Source organism: Gambusia affinis, linkage group LG07 (genome assembly GCF_019740435.1).
Source record: "Gambusia affinis linkage group LG07, SWU_Gaff_1.0, whole genome shotgun sequence".
In the NCBI taxonomy this organism is placed as follows: Eukaryota; Metazoa; Chordata; class Actinopteri; order Cyprinodontiformes; family Poeciliidae; genus Gambusia; species Gambusia affinis.
The window spans coordinates 13,816,777-13,840,188 of record NC_057874.1 but is presented as its reverse complement, the minus strand read 5'-3'; the positions used below and the strand labels follow the sequence as shown (position 1 = coordinate 13,840,188).

Sequence of the window (23,412 nt, the reverse complement as noted above, 5' to 3'; positions counted from 1 at the left end):
AGTGTTTAATGAGTACTTAGTGCAAACATACTGATCAATGCTTGTGGGTCTGGTTGAAGATTTCGTGACATGCTGAAGTAACCATGGCGATGAGGGCTACGAACTCTTTGAAGTCGATCTCCAGGTCTCTGTTCTGGTCCAGATCAGTGAAGAGCTGGTTCAGGATCTTCTTGTCCTTAATTTTCTGTTTATAAGGAAAAGTGTTGATTAAATGCAGAAACTGGACAAATAAATCTGATAAGATGGAAAAACTACAGAAACTACTGTTTCATAGATCTTGGAGGTTTCACTCATGCAGATCTTAAGTTTGAGTTCCTGCTGTGATTAAAGTAGTCAGATTAAATCACTCACCTTGATGAAGTGATTCATCTCATTGTTGATGAGAGCTTTAAGGTCTGCCTTCCTCAGCGTGCAGTTCTGACCCGAGTATTTATGGAAAACTTTAATGATACTGGCCATACCACTCTCCAACTCTGAGAAATCGTCTGTAGAGGCCTGCAACAAACAATTTAAAACCAAAACACCAACATTTAGACTTACTTTCTCCCATACATGTAAATGTTCATTAGTATGACTTAAAAATAAACCAGAAACTTTCTTTGTTTCTTTCTATTAAACTGTAAACTAAAACACTGCATGCGTTAATGACTTATCTTCCTTACCTCCATCTTCAGCAGCTGCTTTCTCCAGTGAGGATCTTGAGTGCGACTGAAGACTAAATAGCGGCAAGCTGTCGGCCTCGCCCAATAACAATGGACACGTAGCTGTATCGATCAACCACACAGAGGCTTCTCATCTGTCATACAGTACATAATGCATTTTTAATGGATGCAAGTGGTCAACTCTTTTACCCAACACCAAACAAGCTTCTCATGAAAAGTGTAATTTCACATGTGTGTGTGTGTGTGTGTGTGTGTGTGTTCGCGAGACAGAGAGTGAGAGAGGGTTTAAGTGTTTTGGGTTTTTTCCATTTCCTTGTCTTTGCTCTACGTTTTGCTCCTGACAGATCTGTAGGAGTCTTCGCTTAAGCACTTTGAACTCATTAGCTACAGATTGTATCTACAAGTGGTCACTTTGACAGCACAATTTAATTTTATTTAACCATGAATGTCAATGTATTTGTGTTAATATGACTAGCCAATGCAAAGAAATGCAAAATAAGAAAGTATGCTTGTTTTTTGGGGGGGGGGTTTAGCACATCAACCTTTAAAGATTGTTGTGCATGTTTATTCAGACACATATAGCTGAAGAGCAGTATCCCCATAGTATGATGCTACCAAGAACACTTTTCAATATTGGGGTGATTTTCATAATGATTCTGCCTTACATAGCCTTTAAGCCAAAAAAATAAAATTTCTGGTCTCATCAGACCTGAGCATCTTCTTTGATATTATCTCCCCTACATGGTTTCTAGCAACATGGCATAAAACCGTCAGATTTGTGGCGTCCATGATGAAAGTTGTCATCAGATTCTCCCACCTCAGCTGTAAACCTCTGCAGTTTACCATGGACTACTTGGCTGCCTGTTTGCTTAATCCTCTCCTTGCTCAGTGTGCCAGTTTAGATGGACAGTCTCTTTCCATTTTCATGTGATGGATTAAGCAATGCTGTGTGAAGCGATATAAGAGCCTGTGATTTGTGCTTTATAACTCAACTCTGCTTTAGACTTTCTCCCTGACTTGTCTGCTGTGTTGCTTAGCTTTTGTAATGCTAATTAATCTATTTATTAAATATGGTACTTCTAAAGTCAGATTGCACCGACTGAATATAAGTTAGACAAATCAGAGTAAGTGAGGCTTAATGCAAATGCACAGCATACATTATATTCCATCAAGGTATAATGAAGTATATTGACTCAGTAGAGTGCTGTATCATTACAAAGATCTTCTTTTTTTTTGTTTGTTTTTTAGTACATCAGGTGTTTTGTGTTTTTATGAATTGTTGATTGGTGCTTAGATTTGAGAGAAGGTTTTTTTTTCTTCCAATTACTCCTTTTCATTCAAAGCTTTTGTTTATATCAACATGTGACATGTTCATTTTAAACTGTAAATGAAATAAATAAATAAATTCTTACTTGTAAAAAAGCTTAATCCACAAATGCTTCTCTTCCAATTTACCACTTTGTGTTGACCTATCAATATCCAGATAAAATGCAATGGACTGTGTGATTGCAAAAACAGGGAAAGGTTCATATTAGTCCTTTGGAAGCCTTACAAAACACTAATATCCTTGTAAATGCACTGAATGGTCTTGCAGGATGACTGTCAGCCTGCTGTCATCCTGTAAGACCAAACAGGAAAGAATTTTATCGAACAGGATGCTTTCCTGTTCAGCCTTGCAGGATGCTTTCAAATAAGCATCCTATTCGATGGCAAACTATTTAGGCTTTCCAGTAAAAGCCTAAATAGTTTGCCATATTTAAATGCGTCATTAAAAGATATTTACATCAAAACATCTTTGCAAGGAGGTAAGTTATGAATGCCACTGTTTTACTTAACTTTGGGTGTAAAGTTATTGGTAAAAGAAAGCTGGAACTGAGTCAAATATTTCCAATACATTGGTCATTAACAATTGAAGCTTTTGTAATATTTAATTGAAAAGCACTTAACTCTGCAGATGTGGTTTCTGTGCCTCTCAGCAGCAAGCTGTGAGGGGATGCTTGTGGCCGATTTGTGGCATCACTTACAGAGCTAAAATATATTATGCTGCCTTGCAGAGGAAGATAGAGATTGCAGCAGCAATCAAATCAGAATCTGCTGTTAAATTTGGACTTGCCAGCCTCTTTTCTTTTGAATGAATCTTTCTTTATGTATGATTAATGTTGCTTATCACTGAATTACAAGGCGTCAACATGTGGGAGAATAATTTAACGTTGGTAATTTCCGTCTTGTTGGTCACTGGAGGAAGAGAAATACCTACTCCAGATTAATTTTATTCAGACTTTTGAAACTGTAGCTACTGGGTTCATTATGAAGTTTGAGGTATTAATTTGGGGCGGTTGAATAATTTGTTTTCACCAGAGAATCAGACAAAAGGAAACTAACAGTATCTAACACCAAAAAACTAAATGACCTCAATAAATGTTCACATAAATAAACATAAACAACAACTTTTAAGCAGCACAATGTCTCTCCCTTCTGCTGCCCTTCTCGGGTGAGGTGGTAAACCAGGAAGAGGTGAATGCTTGTCCCACTAAATATTATTAAAACAATAGAAATATAAGAAACAGACAAATTGACAAATTTGTAACTACAGTAGCATTGTACAGAAAGAATGACCAGACCTTCTGTTTCTCAAGAATGTCTTCGCAAATGTCTAATCACAACTATGAAACTCAAATAGCCCAAACATTTGATCTGTAACTCAACAAAAGACTCAACAGGTGTTTCTAACTGTCACTTGAACGCACCGCGCTACGTTTCCGGTGTTCTGCGCCTTAAAAAGAGCTACCGTGGCTGACGTCATACGTTACGCTCCTGTCTCCGCCTCGAATGTTTCAGCGTAGCATGCGAGTGGAGAGTCCGCCCTTCCTGCGGTAGGAAACTGACGTAAACTGAGCGGACAGGCAGAGCTCAGCATTAATTAAAAGCTTAAAAATAATAATTTGATTGAACGTCCACATCCTCCTTCCGAACTCGTTGGATTTTGAGCCAAACCGGAAAACACAGCCACCGAAAAGGAGATAGAAAGCAGGCTGTAACCTGGCTTTGGTAAGGTTTTAATCATTCACCTTATCTTTTTTTTTTTTTTACTTCGCTTTCATTTAAATTTCTGTCATACATCATTTCTCATGAATGCGAAGCTAATCCCGTGTTCTCGCTTTTAGTAGTGTACAGCTGAGCAGACAGCAATGACGACGATTTTGGGGTCGGAACAAATAGCATTAATAAAATTAACTATATTGTTTATGTTTCAGTCTGGATAAAGGAGTCCCAAGCAGCAGTAGTTCTCCAGAATCTCTTCATCGTTAAACATTTTTACCAGCACTGCTTTTGACTATTAAAACCATTGTGGCGATGTATTTTTCTCTGTAACAAATGTACCTTTATTTAAACCACAGCTAGGCAGTAAAGTGTGGATTTGTACTATATTATTTAGGAAAATAAGAAGGTTTTTGAAAACCTCTTCAACTTTACTTGACTTTGGTTTGGGTTGGTGGCAAGAGTAGAGCTGCCATTGGTAAAACCTGAAACAGAAAAGCAGGTTTTAAACTATTTTTGACAGATTCTGAGGCCTTGTTTGTCTTCAGATCTTCAGTCGTGCCATTCTGTTTGTTTGTTTTCATTTTTCCATTTGATTGATGAAGTTAGCTGTTGCCATATTCTACTCTATCACCTTTGAATAGATGTTGTATTTTTCAGAATAGTGAAACTGTATGCAGTCTGCGCTCATTAGTTCACCTCATTAGTTCCTAGTTTACTGGAATGATGGCGGTATCCTGTTTCAGGTCACTGGAACTAGTGGGCTCATAAGTGTTTCTGCTTGGCCATCATTTCTACAGCACAGGTGTCAAACTCCAGCCCTGGAGGGCCACTGCCCTGCAACTTTTAGATGTGCCTCTGCTGCAACACACCTGAATAGAATAATTGGGTCATTAGCAAGGCTCTGGAGAGCTGATCTACACAAGGAGGATGTAATTAAACCATTTGATTCAGGTGTTTTGTACCTGTGGCACATCTAAAACCTCCAGGACCCTTGAGGACTGGAGTTTTACACCCCTGTTTTACAGAATAGGGGGTGATGTAAAAGTGGAGACTTAAAAATGCTCCCACTGGAACTCATCAACCAGACCATCTGGTTGTTATTAAATAAAATAACCCTCTGGTTTCAATCATCTCAAAACGAATTCTGGTCGTTACAGTCTGCCATCATTTTCTTGACAAGCTGCATTCATGTCAAGAAATGCAGCTTGACATGAATGCAGCTTGTCAAGCTTGTCAAGTTTTGTTGGAGCCACATGGAATACAAATCAACGCATAAAAAAAAAAAGATTATGATCCATAAAAACGCATATTTATGTTCTGACAATAACTTTGATCAGCTACTTTAAGTAATGATTTATTGTACAATTTAAAACAAACTGACAATTGCAAGTTGTTCCACAGGTGACAGAGACTCAAGTGAGTTTGTTTTACTTTACAGACAAAGAGGTTAAAAGCTTTAAGATATTAGGTCCTGTCCTTGGTGTTGAATTACTTGGGTACAGAAAGTAAGAGAAACATGAAAAACCTTAAAACATACTTTTACAGGTTAACGCCACTTCAAGGGTCACAAGAAAATATGTCTCCTTGGAAACGAAGTAGAAACAAATTAGGGCTGGTTTAAAACCTCTTGACAGCAGTGTTTATATATGAATGGTTGCTCTAATCAGAGTGTGCCTCTCTGCTACTCTAATGCTGTGCTGCAAAGTTTTGCATGATTTCAAAATATTTTCCTGGGAATTGAATTGTGAGCTGCGTACATTTGAACCCTCTCTTCTAGGTCGCATGCAAAACCCTGCAGCCACATCCCTGCTGCACTCATTTCTTTTTTCAGAAGCGCCCTGTTTTCATTTTCAGGCTATAATTAGCCCATCATGTGCGAGTGCGACCTCCTCCATCCCTTTTTTTTTTTTTTTTTTCCCCCCCCACATTCTCTCTCACACAATTCTTTGCCTCTCTTGCGCAGACATGGCCGACCTGCTGAGGCTGCTGCTGCGGGTGGCTGAGAAGGCCGCGAACGTGGCTCGCATCTGCAGACAGGAGGCTCCCCCCTTTCAGCTCCTGGTGCAGGAAAAGACCGGAGAAGACAAGAACAAGAAGTTTGTGCAGGACTTCAAAACACTCGCCGATGTGGTGATTCAGGAGATGATCCGGCACGACGTGAGAGCTCAGGTAGGAGAAGGCGTAAATGGTGAGCCATAAATGATAAAGTTGCAGAACGAGATTGAGTTTTTATGCTCATGTTTTGTTTTGATTTTTTTTTTTTTTTTTTTTCTGTGCAGTTCCCAGAGATGGGTGGGTTCATTCATGGAGAAGAGTCAAACAAGTTTGAAAATGGGCTTGGTAATTATTTATTTTTTTGTGCTTCTAGTGGCTTTTATTTGAAAGTAGTTCAACAGAAAACAGGGTAATGAGCGAGAGGGAAACATGTGGCAAATCGAACCTGCGACCACCGCCACAAGGACTAAGGCCTTATTAATTATGATATGAGTTTTTACTCTAAACTCGCATATCCTCAAATTTAGTTTGAAAGCGGTTGCTTGGAGACTTGACAGACCAGCACTGCACCTGAATCTTTAAAAGCTGTTTATAGACAACCGGCCCTGCCTGTAATTTTCCACAGTGGTGGAAAAAAAATGCCTGGAGTTCAGACAGCATTCAGGTAGGTGTTGTAATCCCTCCTGACACGTTTTGAAAGACGACGTTCAAATAAAGAATGGGATCAACGATTTTCATCTTCAAAACTGCAGATAAGAGCTGAAGCATCTTTACTAAAGAAGAGTTCCCTCTATTGAGGCACTTAGAGGTTTTTTTTTTTGTTTGTTTGTTTGTTTTTTGTCTTGGCTGACTGAGAATTTACACATTTACACCAACATCCTTGGATTTAATTTGAAGGTTCCAGGTTCAGACGAAAGACTTTGTGAGGCTGTCGAGCCCAAATCATTTCTAAAGTGCCTGAAGGACAACATGGTCAGTGTTGGAGAGAAATATTGTTCCTGCTGATAAAATAATTCCCTTGTTATATTGGTATTGAGCAAAAATAAGTATAGTAATTATAGGAGAAGTAATGTTGGATTTAAATTAGAGCGAGGGGAAAATGAATGACTTATTCTGAATTTGTAAACATCAGGCTTTATCTATTTATTATAATGTTGTTTTTACATTGGAGGTACATCACCAAAGGTTTTTATCATCAAAAGATTTATAAAGCCTTTAAAAAAAAAAAAGCAGATTGTGATGCATTTATTTTCAGTACTTTATTTTTTTTTCTCTCGCCCTAAAATACGATTGAAATACGTCTGTAATGTTACACCTGACTGGCAGCTGGTTTGCACACAAAGAGCTGATTGTTCATGCAGATCAAACACCCAGCACTTGAGCGTGTCGCTGTCCAAACATTTAAACACTGCAACATCGTGTGCTGTGTAAACGCATGTGGTCATTGGTTGTAAATTAATCCGAGCCTCCCTGTTTCGCCAGGAGAAAGTGTGACTGTTACTGTGTGCAGCACAGAGGAGGAGACCGCAAAGCTCCTGGCCACCGTGTTGGACGGCGACCAGACGGCGGCGTCTCTGCTGGCTCGAGCCGTCCACCAAGACCCGTCCACCATCGAGGCGGGCACAGACGGACTCGCGGTTCCGCTTAAACCATCTGAGCTCGGCGTCTGGATCGACCCCATAGGTAAAAACACACCAGCTGCTTAAGTCGGCTCCTTCCAACAAGAGCTGCTTGTGATGGTCTCCATTGTGTGTGAAGACGCCACCAGTCAGTACATAGGAGGGCGCGAGGAAGTGGTGGAAGAGGGCCGCCTGTCTCCTTCAGGTCTGCACTGTGCGCTGGTTCTGATCGGGGTTTACCTGCGGAGCTCGGGTGAGCCCGTCATGGGTGTGATCAACCAACCGTTCAACAACAAAGACCCTGCTGGCACCGGGTGAGTTGAGCAACTCAGAATCTCTCCTGTCTAGCAGGTTTGATGATTCAAGCTGTCTTCATGATGAGGCCATTTAAAACTTTTAAACTTTGTCACACACAGTCGCAGTTTTCTTAGCGTTGGGTCTATTTTAGAAGCAGCTGAGACCCAAATAGACGTACAAAAAATGTGAATTTTTCATGAAATGTTTTCTTTGATTTCCGATGCGAATCTGTTTCTGTCGCTGAGCTTTTCCGGCTGACTGAAAGCGATCCTCTTTGTTCTCAGCTGGAGAGGGAAGCACTACTGGGGCGTGTCCTGCGGCAGCACGAACATCTGCTCAGAGTCCAGACCAGGAGGGCGGTCTGAGGGAGGCCTGTCCGTGGTGCTGAGCTCCAGCGAGAAGCAGTCGGTGAAGGAAGCTCTGACCTCAGTGTGCGGCCCAGACAAGCTCATGTACGCTTCTGGAGCCGGATACAAGATCCTGTGCGTCATCCAGGGCCTGGCGGACGCCTACGTCCTGTCAGAGGGCAGCACCTTTAAGTGGGACTCGTGCGCTCCTCACGCCCTGCTGCGGGCCCTGGGAGGGGGCGTGGTGGACTTGGCTTTGAGTCTGCAGCAGTCGGAGAGCGGAGCGCAGGATCCCAGGACAGAACTGACATATCACCAGCCTCGCGCTGATCGATCCGGAGCAGACCGCTGGGCCAATCATGGCGGCCTGGTGGCCTACAGAGACGCTTCTCAGCTCCGCAGCATCATGGGAGCCCTGAGAGGCAAACTGTAGGTAAAAAAAAAAACAAAAAACATCTTGTGCCTCCAAGAGGTGTTTGAATATACAGTCATATTTATCTTTTCTATGTTAGTGGAGGGAGATGGGTGTGAACAGAAATAGTTCAGATATAAACTCATTTCCAAGCAGATTTCTATGGAGTGTTGCCAACTAAATGTGAGAAAATGTTTTTGAATTAAGTTAATATGAAGAGTGCAGTAACTCTGACAAGCCCTTAAACAGGTTTTACAGTATTTATACCTAAAGCAACAGTTTAAAGTCTAAAATGTGGTTGTTTTGTGTTCATGAAGTAAAGTTATTGTAAATGTATTGAAAAATGAAATCGCTTTACACCATTACAACCATTCAAAACACGTTTATACGGAGATCTGGAGGCAACTTGGGATTAAGTGCCTTGATATGTGGAAGCTGGAAACAATCCTACCTTCTAATTGCAAGATGACTACTTGCATATAGTCACCCTATGTACTGAAGACATGTATTTTGTACAAAATATATCAATAATGAAATTAAATGAATTTATTCACAGAAAGCATCTTTTTTTAAAAAGTGTTAGTCTCTTTTGAGTGGGGAAAATAAAAGCCATGTTTCCATATTCTGTTTTTATAACTCAAAACTGAGAAATGCAGGTTTGCACCACTTTGTTGGTCTGTTACACAAAATCTTGGTGTATTTTTAGTAACCTGCCAAAAATGTGGGAAATCTCCCAGGTGAATGAATGTCTGCAAGATGCTATATAAATACAGAAATATGCTTTCTACAGTCCCAAACATTCACACCAATGAATCCGGTGGGTTTTTTTTTTTACCTTCTTGACATCAGAGAGTTGATCCTTTTGAAACATCTCCATGTAAGGAGCAGAGATGTAAAGGTGCCCTGCTCCATTTTCACAAGCACAACACAGCCGGTCAAAGGTCGATGAGTGGAAAATGAGGTAAAACGGTGAATGTACTTTTTACTTTTTTAGGTCGGGTTGGACAAAAAGGACTGACTGCTGAAAAAAAATTTTCTTCTGTGTGATTTTCAAACAAGGCGAAAAATAAGTAGAAAACACAGCAAAACGTTACATCTTGGAAATCATCTTTATTTTGAAAACCAGAGAAAGTAGGGGAAAGAAACCCAAGATTATTACTTTAAAACCGTTCACCAACTGGGAACCCGCCTCCGAACTTCATACAAAAAAAACCCCTGATTGTCAAATATTTTTGCAATATTTCTGCATAATCTGTTTAAAAACATAAAAAGGAAACGGAACACTGACGCGTCGACTCGTTCACAGACCTCTTACGACTCGGACCTGCTACCTTTAAACGTGCAGCACTTCATATTCTCAGATCACAAAGAGTTGAAAACAAAGCTAGACAATTATCATCATGGAGGAGGCTGTGCTGTTCAGTGGGAACTAAAGAACTGCTGTAGAAATGTCACACGTTACTTTAACTGATCAATTTCTGAAATTCACTCCTAGTTAGAACATTTTTGCCTTCATTGGAGAGATAGCTTTACATAAAGGGAGCCTCAGATTCCACACATTTCCTTTCTGTGAGGAAAAATCGTTTTTATTTTATTTTTTTTTAGCAGATGCAGAGAAGCTAAGATTTCCTGCAGAAAACAGGCCTCCGCAACAACAGCTCCTTTTAGGCGTTCACTCTGTGTTACAGTAACAAAACTAATCTTCTCCAGAGCGCGGTGGCTGTGCAAACGTAACCTCTGCAAGTGAGCTGCTGTCGAGCTCTGTGAGTAAGACCTCCCACTCACCTGCAGCTGGAGGTTTAGCTTCAAAACCACTGAATCAAAATCAGGTCTGCCTTTCATTACAGCGCCGGGTGTGCAAAAACAAAAGTCCAAGAAAGGAGAAAATGAACACAATAGAAAACTTCCTATGAATATAAAATATAACCTTTATCAAGTGCCTCAGTCTCTCTCTCTCTCTCTCACACACACACACACACCCACACACACAGTTGCCTTTTTCAATAACTGCCCACAATCTTCAAGTCAGATGTAAACAATGCAGCAAGTTGCTTTTACAAGGCTACAGGCAAAACAAAAAAGGTTTCATTAATTATTCATTCATTTCTAGGCAAGGCCCATGTGAACTTAACTGTCTTTTTTTAATGTTAATATGACCAGTAATCACTGGGTAGACTTCCTGTGAACCTGTAATGTGGAAATCTGAACCACAATAACTATTTAGGTGCAGAACATGACGTGAACTGGGACATCAACGCAGTAATCATGGAGTAAAACATGCCAAAAACATGCAACAACTTCAGCTTAGGAGGAAAATCCAGAGAAACTTTGGATAACTGGAACAGAAATGATCTCAGCAGCTACGTAAGAAAAGTAGAGCAAATCAACAACGTAGCAGCAAACGCGTCCTATTGTTGTATTTGTCTTCAACCTCGCAGTCAGAACAAAAGGCATCAGAATAGTTCCTCTGCTTAAACCTTCTGAAGCTACACTAAATATTTTCATCTGAAGACATTTTATCATCAGGATTTAGACAAAAATACCCTCAATTATTCATTAGAAATATTCATAATGACCATGTAATCATAGTGGCAGGTGTGTAACCCGTTGATGCAAAACACATAAGAGGCTTCAAAACTTGTTTCTAATCAAAAATATAAGGACTAAAACCAAATATTGAAGATTTTCTATTCCTTTTGGGAGATCTGGAGCAATAAAACAAAAATCATTAGACTGTCATACAGAGCCTTGCAGAAGGATTCGCATCCCTTGACATTTTGTCACATTACAATCACTTTTTTTTTTTTCCTACAGAGTTCCTGGAATACAAAATAGTGTTAATTTATTTGTTTCCTTACAAATACATATCAAATAGTGCCTTCAGTCCCGGTTACGCTGACTGTAAAAGGTTCTAAAACAATGTTCCAAGGTTTGGGCTTCTCACAATGCACCAGTGGAGACCAACAACTGGAAACCATTAACCTGAAAAGCAGCCAAGAGCCCCACTGCATAAATCTGGCAATGAGAAGATCACAGAAGTCCCTTTTGACATTTGTCACGACTTTTAAACCTACATCCGAAACACTACTTGTGGCGAAACGTAAAGCCTTGAACATACTATTCCTATTGTATTACATGGTAGTGGCAGCATCATGCTATGGGGAGGCTCTTCTTTGGCTGGAGCAGAGCCGTTGGCTAGTTTTCTGATAGATGTTTCTGCAAGAAAAACTATCCACCACCAGGAAAATGGCCGTAAACATCCAGAGACAAGAACAGCGGGTTGGCTCAGAACGAAGCATGTTTATGTGATAGATTGGCCTAGTCAAAGTCCCACCTTAGATCCAATTGAAATCATGTGGAAAGTCTTGAAATTGCATGCCACACTCTTTAGTTTTTTACTTATTAAAAGAATGATTTGTGTTGGTTCATCACATGAAATCCTAGTTGAACACCTAGTAGTTTATGATAGAGATCAAATGAAATTCAGAAATGCTGAAGAGGTGTAAATACTTCTGCAGGACACTGTAACGACAACCTGAGCCACATAAGGTCAAGAACAAAGAAACGGACGTGTTGTGTATTGTGTCCTGTTAGCGTGGTTCAGATTCGTCCCGTCTGTTTGGGCTGGACAAGGCTTTGCTCCAGAAGCAGAAAACAACAAACACGCGGCGATAACAGCAACAGTAACACTGACACGCTAAGCTGCACAAGCCCTCTCCTTCATTTCTCAGCTATAAATCTTAATGAGCGTCGCCCTCACCTCTACCGTTTCTCTCTCTCTCTCTCTCTCGGCACGGAGCCCAAAGTGGAAAATTAACCTGATACAAAAGAGAAGTTAGAAAACTGAAGCGATAAAAAAAGGTGAATAAATCATGCAGTAATGGATTTGGCAGGAAATTCTCAAAAAGAAAAAACAGAAAATGCTTCATTACGGCATCAGAGGGATCTCGGTTGTCAAGGCTACAGTCATGAGTGAGACCAGCAACACAACAGGATGAGGTGACAGATAAAGCACCGACACTGCCACTTCCTCGGCCTTCAACACTGAGATGCACCCAACCGGTTCCTCTTCGTGATCCAGTCCCTCTCTGCTTGGCGGATTTGACTGCAGCTTTACACTCGACCACTCTCCAGATCTTGGCGTGCCCACAGGCAGGCGAGAGACAAACATGGCCATTTTCTTATCGTGTCCCGGTTTTGACACACTATCGAGTAAACAGACTTCATCTCTGGAAGGGTTTTCGAACCTTCTTTCTCCTCCGGGGCGGTTTGCCGCCGTCGGGCCACGTCTCGCTGGAATCTGGCCGAAGGCCCCCCGGCATGAAGAAACCTGTCTGACCCGGGGGAGGGGGGAAAGGGGCACCTCCAGCACCGGGCGGGTGGTGATGGGGCGGACCTGAGGGAAAGAAGCCTCCGCCGTTGGCAGCCATGTCATTCGGCGGTCCACCCTTGAACATTCTGTTGAAGAAGTCCTGCAAGTCAGCCGGGTTTGAAGGACCGGTGGCGTGCTCCGAGGGGCTCCTGGAAGGGAACACAGGAAGTTCAGGACGGCTTTTTGCTCGTGCCAAAGCATAAACTTTATTGACCTTTTGCCCGTGACTTCACGCTCTTCAGAACGCTCCTGAAGCAACCTCAGTGCTCCCGTAAAGCTCGTCAAAAACTAGACAGCCGGTAGCCTAATATCACTTTTATTTAGCTGATTTCACTTTTACAAAGATCAAGACAATCTTCAATCATGTCATTTGGGATAACAGTTGTGCCACATAAGGTTTGCCATTATTATATCTTCCATATGACTGAGGTGGTCCAAACTTTAAATGGTCTTACTGGGCTGCTCAGCTCTCTAGTGCCTCCTGCTGGTTCTCATCGACAGCTTTGTCTTGGGTAAGTTCAGAAATTACAAATACCTAAATTCAAACCTATATTCAAGGAAATACAAAGATTTACTGAAAAAGTGGCGCTGTCTGCTGCACAGACACGGATACAGACCAAATTTATCATTTTATTGTGTAAATTTTGATGAGCGGTGGATAACAGCTGTCAATCATAATGACTGTCAGCTCTCAATGTTAATCGTGGCTTTGAAACAAACACTTTTTGCATCCAGGCATAATACAGAATAAAACAACCAGCTCTGATATATTAGGAAAATCACAAACCTGATCTTCAGGAAGCTGAGAGGGAATATAATAAACAATAAGAAGAAGAAAACTCCTGGGAATACGCCAACATAATAAGGAGATGCAATAAAATACAACACAGAACTTGTTTTATTCATGATTCCATGTATTGTTTTTTTATCAGATCTACATTTTATGCTACTTTAGTTCCGTTTTACACAGACCGGAAAGTTAACTCAATTCAGGACCATCATGTTCCAGCAGGAAGGGAAGTGAACTGATCACACATTTAAAGTGTGATCTCTGTAAATAACAGCTGCAGACCAACAATGTGCTGTCGTCAAAACGAACCGTACGCCGCACGCAGCAGGGACGGCTCCCGACAAGAACATCAATGTTAAAGGTTTCTTTATGCTGACAGAAACAAATCTGGGAGAAAATGTGAAATTCTTTAAAAAAAATAAAATAAAAGCTTACTGTTGAGCTTGTTCTCTAAATTAAACATCAAGACAGTTTGAAGTTCAGGTTAATTATTCTTTATTACAACTTAAAGACGTTTACTTTGACTCGTCTCCTAACAGAAATGTTACAATTCTAGATCTATCTGAATATCGTGGATGAAAAACAGAGAGAAAATATTCATTATTTAAGAACAGGGAGCAATCCTGCCACCCCACAATAAATGCCTCTGACTTTTGCCCCTCAAGAAAACACATTTCTGCATTCATGTTTCGTTACATTTCAACCATATCTTATACCTAAGGGAAATTATTTAATTCAGGAAGAAAAACTGTTTCTCTGTATGTGTTTATTAGACAAACAAATGGTTTTCCGTTTGAGCAATTTCAAAACGTTGTTGCCATTTTTATTGAATAAAACATGAAACACAGCGCCACCAAGTGTCGATTTTCTGACATATGTTGTGCACCGAAGGGAAAAAAAAAAAAAAGATATCAGACTTAAAAAGATTCCTCAGTTTCTAAACCTTTAATGAACTCTTGGCATAAAAACTTAATTTATTTTTTGAGGTTTTCTTTGTGCATCGCTCGGTTTCAATTGGTTTACGATTCAACAAAGAGGAAAATCTAACATCTTTAGACCAGAGGAGTCCACAGTCTGACTGTTGGCAATAATTTTGTGCAGCCATTGATTTAAAAATACCACAAATTTGGTTCGACAGCACAGGCAGCACTTTATTTAGGGTGTGGGTTTCTTACTTTGTGTTTCAAAACCCTTACAGAAAATATAAAGCAATGGTTTTGTTATTTTCAGTAAAACCAAAAGCAGATTTCATCGTACCTCTTCACTAAACCTGGCTGTAAAAAAAGCATCTTTTTTTTATGAAAGAATGATCCAGATCCCATCCTCATTACTGGAAACAGACCAGAAACATTTTATTACCACCACAATCAAACATTATTTACCCCAAAACTGTAGGACAGTTTTTAATTAGACAAAACCTGTTGGATTATTTTTAATCTCTTGCTTCTACAATTAAATAAAATGTCTGAATTTTTGTCACAAGTTCAACTTTGCCTCTCGCTCTCAAAATACTTTCAGCCTTGTTACAGGAGCTCAATAAAAAAAATTTACTTACTCCTACATTTGGCAGCCAAGGAGAAAATATAATCCCAGCAATAAAACCAAAGTTCAATGATAATCATTCCTATCTAAAAGATAGGAATAATTATAAAGCTGTATTTAGCTTTATAATGGTTACATGTTGACTTTATTTGGATGATCACAGAAATGATGCATCAGATACAGGAAGCCCGACATCCTGTGTTATCCACCAGCCTGAAATGTTTAATAGAATTAATATTTAAATTAGTTACACCATTTGCCATTGCATCCCTGAAATTAGTTATGGTTTATTTTAGCTAGGCAAGTCTTATCACAACAAGCTGGTGCTCAAAGCTTTCTAAAGCCGTCACTACAGGTATTATTAAATAAAAACTGACTAAAAGTCAGACCCCTCAGAGCAAAGTTTCATCTTATGGTCAACTGATTTGACATTTAATCTGTAAATTAAATGGAACTTGAAAGAAAGAATAGTTTGTAAGGCGTCTTCTTCAATGTTCTTATTATTTGATGAACAATAATCTTTGGTTTTCATCACCTATAAGCCACAATCATAAAAAAAAGAACAGAAATAAACCTTTAGAATATATTACTCTGCATGTAAAAAACATAAATAAATCTACGTATTGCATAAAAGTAGTACTTTTTGAATTAAACCAATGAGATAAGTGTACTTAGCGGAGGTCTTCTAGTTTGGTGATGCGCCTGCATCGTTTGGTGGGACGTACCTGTGTCGTGTGGTGCTGCTGTTGTTCTTTGACCCAAACGAGATGTGGTACGGGACGCGGTGGGTATCGGGGGAAATGCTTATTCTTTGGCAACCTGCCCACTCTGAAGCATGACAGCAAAACAAACAACATATCAACTTTCAAATCAGCATTCAATAAAGTTAGAACATATTTAAACACTGACTTTAACTAAAAGGCTTTTTTGGTCTGTTGTACATTTGAAAAGATTGGTAAAAACCCAAAGAACTGAGGACTCCGACGTGACTTTAGACATCAGGGATCATTGTAAATCTGTCCAGAAGAGCTTTAGAAAGGCTGAATAACAGCTCAGTGACAGCGAGGAGCCAAATTAAAGGTTACTGATGCTTTGTGGCATATTTTGTACACAGCCAGAAGAAGTTTATTGTCCAAACAACAGAGGTCCATTCTCATTGCTTCCTGCTGTTTCTCGAGCATACTGGTACCACTCTACCCATCTGGTACCCATAAATCTACCAAACAAAACAAAAATCTTTAACTAATTACCACTGTAAAAAACAAAAATGTACATTTCAAAAAACATCTACAAGTAAGCAGAGTGCAGGTAACTATTAGTTCACCCTTTTTAATCTAAAAGTAGGTATAGATACAGAACTACTCCTGACATACGACGCCACTTAAACCAAAACATTGGCTTCATGTTTTGGTTTAAGTGTTTGAAGGTGTTTTAAACACGTCGGCCAGTTTAGGAGATAGTTTGAGTAACAGAGTCTTAGGCCAAAAGGCATCAACAAATTTCTCAGAAAAATAAATATTGTTGCGCATCCATCTGGGGAACGCTTCAAGGCCACTCAAAAATAATCTGGAAGACGTTCCAAGAGAATCGCCATTCCTCCCAAAAGTGGGCGTCCCAATCAAGTTCAGCCTGAGGTCAAATCATGAACAACTCAGAGAAACTGCAAACACTCACAGTCTGAATGCCTCAGCTCATTTCTTAAGTTTTCAAGTTTATGAGGAAAATTTTAAAGTGAAAAATGTGAAATTACAGTTTAGGTTCTCAAAGCCACTCCTGAACAAACTATAAGAACTTAGTTAAAATATCTCCTGGACAGACAAGAACACAAAGCAGAGCAGAACGCTGGATAAAAACCTAACAACATCAATGCAGTCTTGTCTGTTTAGGGTGGATTTTGTCGTCTGCTCAGAGTGAAGATCTGGTTGTGGACTCGATTATGCTTCAGTTCTGCTACAACAGACCTCTGACAGGATGTGGATGAGTGTAAATTTCTTAAATAGCTCGTAGGTTTTAATAGTTTTACTTCCTTCTTTTCCTTTTAAGGATGCAAATATGCTTGAGGAGGCCATGTGAAAAAAAAAGCCAAGAACCCCAGCAAGCTGGATGCACGTAAACTTTTTCACTTTTGCAACCACAAACTGCAGTGTCTCCTACTGATAAACTAACACAAGGCAGTCAATCAATGTAGAGTGGAAGGAAAATGTTCCAAGTCTTGCTGCATGATCTCCACTGGATTCAAGTCTAGACTTTGACTGGGCCATTTTAACACATGAATATGATTTGATTCAAACTGGGGCTCCAACTGACTTATTTTAGTAATCGATTATTCCGATTCAAAAAATGGCACATTCTGCAAAAAATTCATTTTACCACTTAATTCTTTTTCATACAAAATTAGAAATACTTTTAAAAAATACAAATAAATAAACTGGTTATTTTTTAAATAAGGAAATAAAAATGTATTGCCTAAAATGAAACGACATTTCTAAATGTTTCATTTTAGCAAGTGTCAACAATGCTAAAATTAATGTCTATACAGAAAAAGGGCTGATCTGTTGACTATTATTTGGATTAACCGATTAATAGTTTGATAGCAAAAGGGCCTTAATAAGAGATTTTCTTTACCAAATTTTGACCAAGAGTAGCTTCAACTCTCTGACTTGAGGAGTTCTGGTTTCAACCTATTCACAAAGTTTTTTTGTTTTTATTTCTTATCTTTTATGCAAAATGTATATATTTTTGGTAGAGTTTAATTACTCTGATGGTGTTTTTCTTGCAGCAACTGGCCTTTTTGAGTCTGAATACTCCAGTTAAATACTACATTAGTGGAAAATAATTTCACTAATTTATTGATCAATTAATCCGATGAGTTTACTACCAGCTCTGACAAGAGGAACAGAGTCTCCCTCAGCATGATGGTGCCACTACTGTATTTGACGATGGAGGTAGTGTGTTTAGGGTGACATTCAGCATTAGTTGCCAAAGGGTTGAGATTTTGTTTAGTCTAAGCAGAACGTCTTCTTCCACATGTTTCATGCTGTTAACCATCAGATGACGGATTATTTACTCTGCGAGACGTTATTTTAATATGAAAAAGTATAACGTTTACAAGGTAGAAACAATGTATTTCTCATGAAGCACAATCTTGAAAGTCTTAGTCTTGAGTTTAGACAGAAATAAACTGATAAAAATGGCTGTTCACCTGTAATATCATACACTTTTCCTTCCATACAAGCAAAGTATGTGATGCGTAAGCCCAACATGCTGGACTCGGCCCACAGGTCTCCCTCCTCGGCGCTATGGCAACGGTTGCATTCAGCACAGAAGCGAGCTTCAGCGGGATCTCGATCCATCTCGAACCGCCTGCACACACGGGTCACGAAGGAAAAACCACTGAAGTGGAAACAGCATTCACAATGACGGCTCCAGTATGAGTAATACTGAACGCTTCAGGTTGACACAGTGATGTCAGATGTGCATCAACGTACTTGTGCTTGCCTTCACACTTTGTGCACATCATGGTGTTCATGGCTTCCTTCAGGTCATCCTGCAGTTTAGTGAGAAACTCGTTCATGGACTTTGAGAGCTCGGTTGCTGCCATGCGCTTCCTGTGTGGGAAAGACACAACTTGTGACTCAAGATAATTCAGAAGTTGCATACGAAATAAATATAAGGGGAGAAATTTCAATATTCTCTGAATTCGGCAACTGTTTTACACATCGTATTTACTTTTTTTCTGCACTGGAATCACAAAGCAGATGCAAACCAGCATATCCGAGCAGCTAGATTTGCTTTTGGTTGTAGCCGTCGTCTCTTCAGCCATGAAAGCAAATGCAGAAGTGACCAAAGAGAGAAAAAATATGTTGCACTTTTTAAATGTGATTTTACTAAACAGCGAACTTCAGACTTGATGAGGCCTTCCTTAAAACTCCTAAATGAATAAGTGAGATTGACTGCAGACTGTAAAATCTCTCACTGCAGTGCAGTAGACATGTTGTGCATGTCTAGGATATGTTGGAAAGTCCAGCAATTTATTTGATGAGAAAAATCTGCCCCATTAGAAGAGAGAATGCATTTTCCAATCTTGTTTAATCTATGTTTTTGATGAGGGAATTACATGATGTAAGACTCATAAAAGCCTTTTTATGAGTAATACTGCCCCTTTCCAGCTTCCCAGATAGAAAAGCTCAGGTTTGGTTATGCTCAGCCAGAGGAAATGGCTTCAGTGTTACTCTTCCCGTCACAGAAGGAAAAATAAATCTAGAAAGCAGAAAAGCATTTTTTAATAGAGTTCATAATATGAACAAAAGTTTCAGCTGAGTGTTATTTAATAAATAACACTCAGCTGCATCACCTGAGCAAATGACAAAAGCCAAAAGAAGAAAAATATTAAAATCAAGAAACTATATTTATTGTATGTTCATGCTAAGATGTCCTTCCCAACAGTGCGTTGTTCCTCAGGGATCTGATTTCTTTTTCCTACTTACAGCTCATACTCTCGTCGTGTCTCAGGGTTGCTGACGATATCCCAGGCTGCCCTCAGAACCTTGAATGCCTCTCCGGCTCGTGGATGTTTGTTCTTGTCTGGATGGACCTGAAAGCACAAAGGTCAAGGTTACTGAAGTAAGAAGGGTAAAAAAGGCTCCTGACTCCAGATTAACCACACACACACCTGGACAGCCAGCTGTCTGTAGGCCTTCTTCAGCTCGGTCTCTGTGGCATGCACCTCCACACCCAGCACCGTGAAGGGGTCAAGCTCCCCCTCTGGTACCTCGGCCAGCGCCAGCAGTCGCTCCAGTTCCTGAATTGGCTCCCCTCTTCCGGCTCTGCCGGGCGACGATGGCGATGACGGTGTGTTGCGATACTTCCTGAACCAGCTCCGGACTCTCTCCAGCACAGACGCCAGCCTCTTCCAGACCCGCGACTCCAGAAAAGCCATCCAATAGCGTTTACCCCGCTCACCACCGACACGTAGCAGCAACCCCTTCACCCGCTGGAAGCTGAAAATAACTAAAGCGCAGAAAAGTCTGAAGCAAGAGGAGACGGATGACGTTATCCACTTAAGAGTCCTCACAGTTTTGTCCAAAAGGTCTGCTCCAGCGCATTTCATCTGCTTCAAAACCCGGCTAAAGTCTGCTTTCATTCCAGGCAGATCGGTGATCTTAACAAGAATCTTTTTCCCGCAGTTGTAAAGTTTCAAGACCCCCATTTCCACTCCCACTCCACAGTTGTGAGTTAATGTCACAATAATCTCAATCAGCATGTGGACACAGGAAATGCACCAGACGCTCAGGGACTCTGACAGCATCTCTCTGAAAGCAAAGAAAAGTTGCTTTCCCGTCCGCCTGCGACCGCGGCTCTGCTGATGGTGGTGATGGTTCCGTCTGCGAGTCTGCTTGTGCCGACTTCCGCTGGACGGGATGGTGCCTTTCTGAAAGCTCTGCTCGAACAGAGAGCCGCCGCTCCTCAACTTGCACCTCCGTCCGCCTCCCAGCGCCCTCCAGCCGGACTCTCCGTTCATCTGTTGCTCCTTGGCAGCTTCATCTTCTTCTTGATTTATAAGCTGTGGGTTCTCATGATCCAAGTCTTGTTCAAACCCCTCTGAAACCTCTTCTGTGTCCTCTTTAGCCTCCATGGATTCACATGACTCTCTATCACCCGTTCCAGGGTCAATAACTGGAGTTTCCTGAGAGTTGAGATGGGCCATATTGTCCTCCTGTGTGCACTCATCATTCTCTCCAGCCTGGTGCTGACTAAAACTGGCCTCCGAGACAAAGCCACCATCACAAACCTCCTCATCATCCATCTCTTCCTTCTCCATGTCCCTTACAGTTGTCAGATTGAAAGGGGACAAAAGTTTTCTAACTCCATGATCTGCTGCAGAGTTTCCTCCATTTGCTCATATCAAAAGGAAACTGGGGTTCCTCACAGCTAACATTATGAAATTGGCCACCTGAAAAGAAATAGATCAGAAAACAAAAAAGCTCCTTCAATCAAAAAAAAGATCCTTAAAGTCCAAATTTACACACATAAGGTAACATAAGTTTGTAAAATGTTACTGTATCTGTGCCAGACTTTCTCCCAGTACATAAAGACATTGATGTTAGTAAAAATTTGATTTTTAACTTGTTTTATTTCCTAAAGTAGCCAGAAACATTTAAAATTGTTATTTAACCAACAAAACCTTCATCATCAAAATGCAGAAACTGTGCCCTGCTAAGCTGTTCATACTTCCTGAGCTTTTTCACATTTTAACTCACAATACAACCACAAACTTCTATGTATTTTACTTGGATGTAATGTTACAAACCAATTTTTGTCTCACCTAGTTTCATCTCTATTCAACCCCTGCACTCTGATGCCAATAAAAGGGCAATTAAGTAAAATAAAACCCAAAAGGAGTGCCATTTAATGTTTGTCACATGCCAAGTAACAAATAGTAAAAAAAGATAAGATAAAATAGTACATTAAAATTCAAAGTAAGAAGAAAACACAATGAGCTCAGTTTCTACTAACCAAAGCTGTTCCCTTTTAAGCTGTTCCCACCAAATATTCCCTTTTAAATATTAATCTAATTATTCAAGAGTACAACAACAGTAGAAGGAAAGGCTTTTAGCAATCTATTGTTTTAAACGTTATTAAGGTGTAGAGATTGTATGTAACATGATGTGTAGCTATTGATTTTTAAAAACATACGAAAGTCAAAAATTTATAATGCACACCTACATAGTTTTGAATAATAGCAAAATCTTAATGTTTTTAAGAAATTCATCAGAAAAAGCAAAGCATCGTAACTTATGTCTTGCAGATGAATGGCTGTATTTGTTCGGCATTTGAGGAAGTTAAACTCATAAAGCTTGCTCTAACACGAACATATACAAACATACCTCAAAAATTACAATAACTATCACAGCTTTATTTATGACTAACGCAGTCAACGGGAGTTTATCTGGACCGTGAGCAGAAACAAGAAATTTAAAAGCAGACTTTTCAGACAGAAACCTGGCTAAATCATCTTAGTCCTGTTGAAAGCTAGATGTTTTTCTTGAAACGACAAATGTTAGCAAGCAGCCAGGGTGTTAGCATGAGAAAGCAGGAAGACAAATATGGGTAATATTAGCTTCTTCTCAGTCCAACTTAGAAATGATTTCATTAAATATGGCATTACCTGCAGAAATAAATATGAAACATAAAAAAACAGCACGTCTCAACGCAATTAGCTCGCCAGAAGCTAACTCTTAGCCAATGATACTAACTGAACCTGCTATTATTAGCGCCTGTTTCCTCTTCCTGACAGCTCAGACGAGCTTAAAAACAGAGAAGGGCTCCAACGAGAGCCAGAGTCATTTAACATATTTCGTTCAAGAAAGATGAGGGTCATTTAACATACCTTTAAGATGAATGTGTAACCTTGTTTGTGAACAGAAAGCCAACTGTTTCTTTTTCTCCTCTAATTCCTTCTATGGTTTTTCTGACAGTGAGCAGACATCAGAGGGGCGGTGCTGCCACCTACTGTTCAATAGAGAGATCAGGCTCAAAGAGTTCATATTTATGTTTAAACTATTGCCATTTACCGACTTGTAATCTTAAAGTTAGTCAAACCATAATTCATTGACTGAAATAAATGTGGATTTAATCTGAATTAGGACTTTTACAATACAAATAAATAATCAGCTTGAATTTCCTTGCGTGGCCTCTGGGGGAAATGGAAACAAAGTCAGTTAGAGAGGCAATTTGAAATCAAAGAGCCACACCGCAGCTGGAGTCCCACAAACTATTTTTGCTTGGGTGTAGACTAGTAAACGATGACCTGCAAAAATAACTCTTGAACCTTCCCACAGGTTTATGCTACAATCACATAAATATGATGCATTTTATTGTGATTTCATGTGAGAGATCAACCCAAAGTTGTTCAGAACAATGAAGCGGAAGGAAATAAAAAAAGTTTAATGCAGCCAATTAATTAGCAACAAAGAGGGCAACCTAGTCTTACTATAAACCCAGCTGTACTCCAAAGTCCTCAGTAGTTTGTTAGATAATTGTACAAACAGCATCATGATGTTCTGCATCAGACATGAGCAAAACTGAACTTTTCTGCCAGCATGCAAAACAATATAGGCTATACCAGCACTATTCCAAAGTAAAAAGGCAATTGTTTCTTTTACTGAATATTTGAAAATGTTTTTCAGCAGTACAATAAACTGTAGTCTATTCATTTTCAAGCATTAAAGTTTTTTGGTATTTGTTTTAACTTAATGTAGTACTAATGTTATTTATACCAACGCCTGGGAGCTCTTGCAACCTTTCAGTTTTTCCACATTTTGTCACTTTGCA

The 23,412-nt window shown here is 39.9% G+C and overlaps 3 protein-coding genes across 5 annotated transcripts; 1 reads left to right on the top strand and 2 right to left on the bottom strand.

Moving 5' to 3' along the window:
• Positions 1–20: 20 nt before the first annotated feature.
• LOC122834746 (protein S100-B-like) lies at positions 21–3,490 on the bottom strand. 2 transcript variants are annotated; one of them, XM_044123458.1, is made up of 4 exons: positions 3,410–3,490; positions 663–796; positions 352–495; positions 21–184 (listed from the first exon to the last, which is right to left on the bottom strand). In XM_044123458.1, the coding sequence occupies exons 2-4, from the start codon at positions 666–668 to the stop codon at positions 35–37; spliced, it is 300 nt and encodes a 99-aa protein (XP_043979393.1). In that variant the 5' UTR covers positions 669–796; positions 3,410–3,490; the 3' UTR covers positions 21–34. The 2 variants fall into 2 exon arrangements, with proteins under 2 accessions (XP_043979393.1, XP_043979392.1); XM_044123457.1 differs by lacking the exon at positions 3,410–3,490 and adding an exon at positions 3,284–3,393.
• On the top strand, positions 3,469–8,989 carry inpp1 (inositol polyphosphate-1-phosphatase). The gene is made up of 6 exons (XM_044123454.1): positions 3,469–3,710; positions 5,668–5,873; positions 5,984–6,044; positions 7,182–7,382; positions 7,458–7,632; positions 7,900–8,989. The coding sequence occupies exons 2-6, from the start codon at positions 5,670–5,672 to the stop codon at positions 8,393–8,395; spliced, it is 1,137 nt and encodes a 378-aa protein (XP_043979389.1). The 5' UTR covers positions 3,469–3,710; positions 5,668–5,669; the 3' UTR covers positions 8,396–8,989.
• Positions 8,990–9,464: 475 nt separating this feature from the next.
• dnajc14 (DnaJ (Hsp40) homolog, subfamily C, member 14) lies at positions 9,465–22,597 on the bottom strand. Of its 2 annotated transcripts, none has more exons than XM_044123450.1 (7): positions 22,469–22,597; positions 19,751–21,031; positions 19,566–19,672; positions 18,567–18,686; positions 18,281–18,441; positions 15,804–15,906; positions 9,465–12,895 (listed from the first exon to the last, which is right to left on the bottom strand). In XM_044123450.1, exons 2-7 carry the CDS (start codon positions 20,897–20,899, stop codon positions 12,598–12,600), a joined length of 1,938 nt encoding a protein of 645 aa, XP_043979385.1. In that variant the 5' UTR covers positions 20,900–21,031; positions 22,469–22,597; the 3' UTR covers positions 9,465–12,597. The 2 variants fall into 2 exon arrangements, with proteins under 2 accessions (XP_043979385.1, XP_043979386.1); XM_044123451.1 differs by lacking the exon at positions 9,465–12,895 and adding an exon at positions 14,015–15,613.
• Positions 22,598–23,412: the final 815 nt, after the last annotated feature.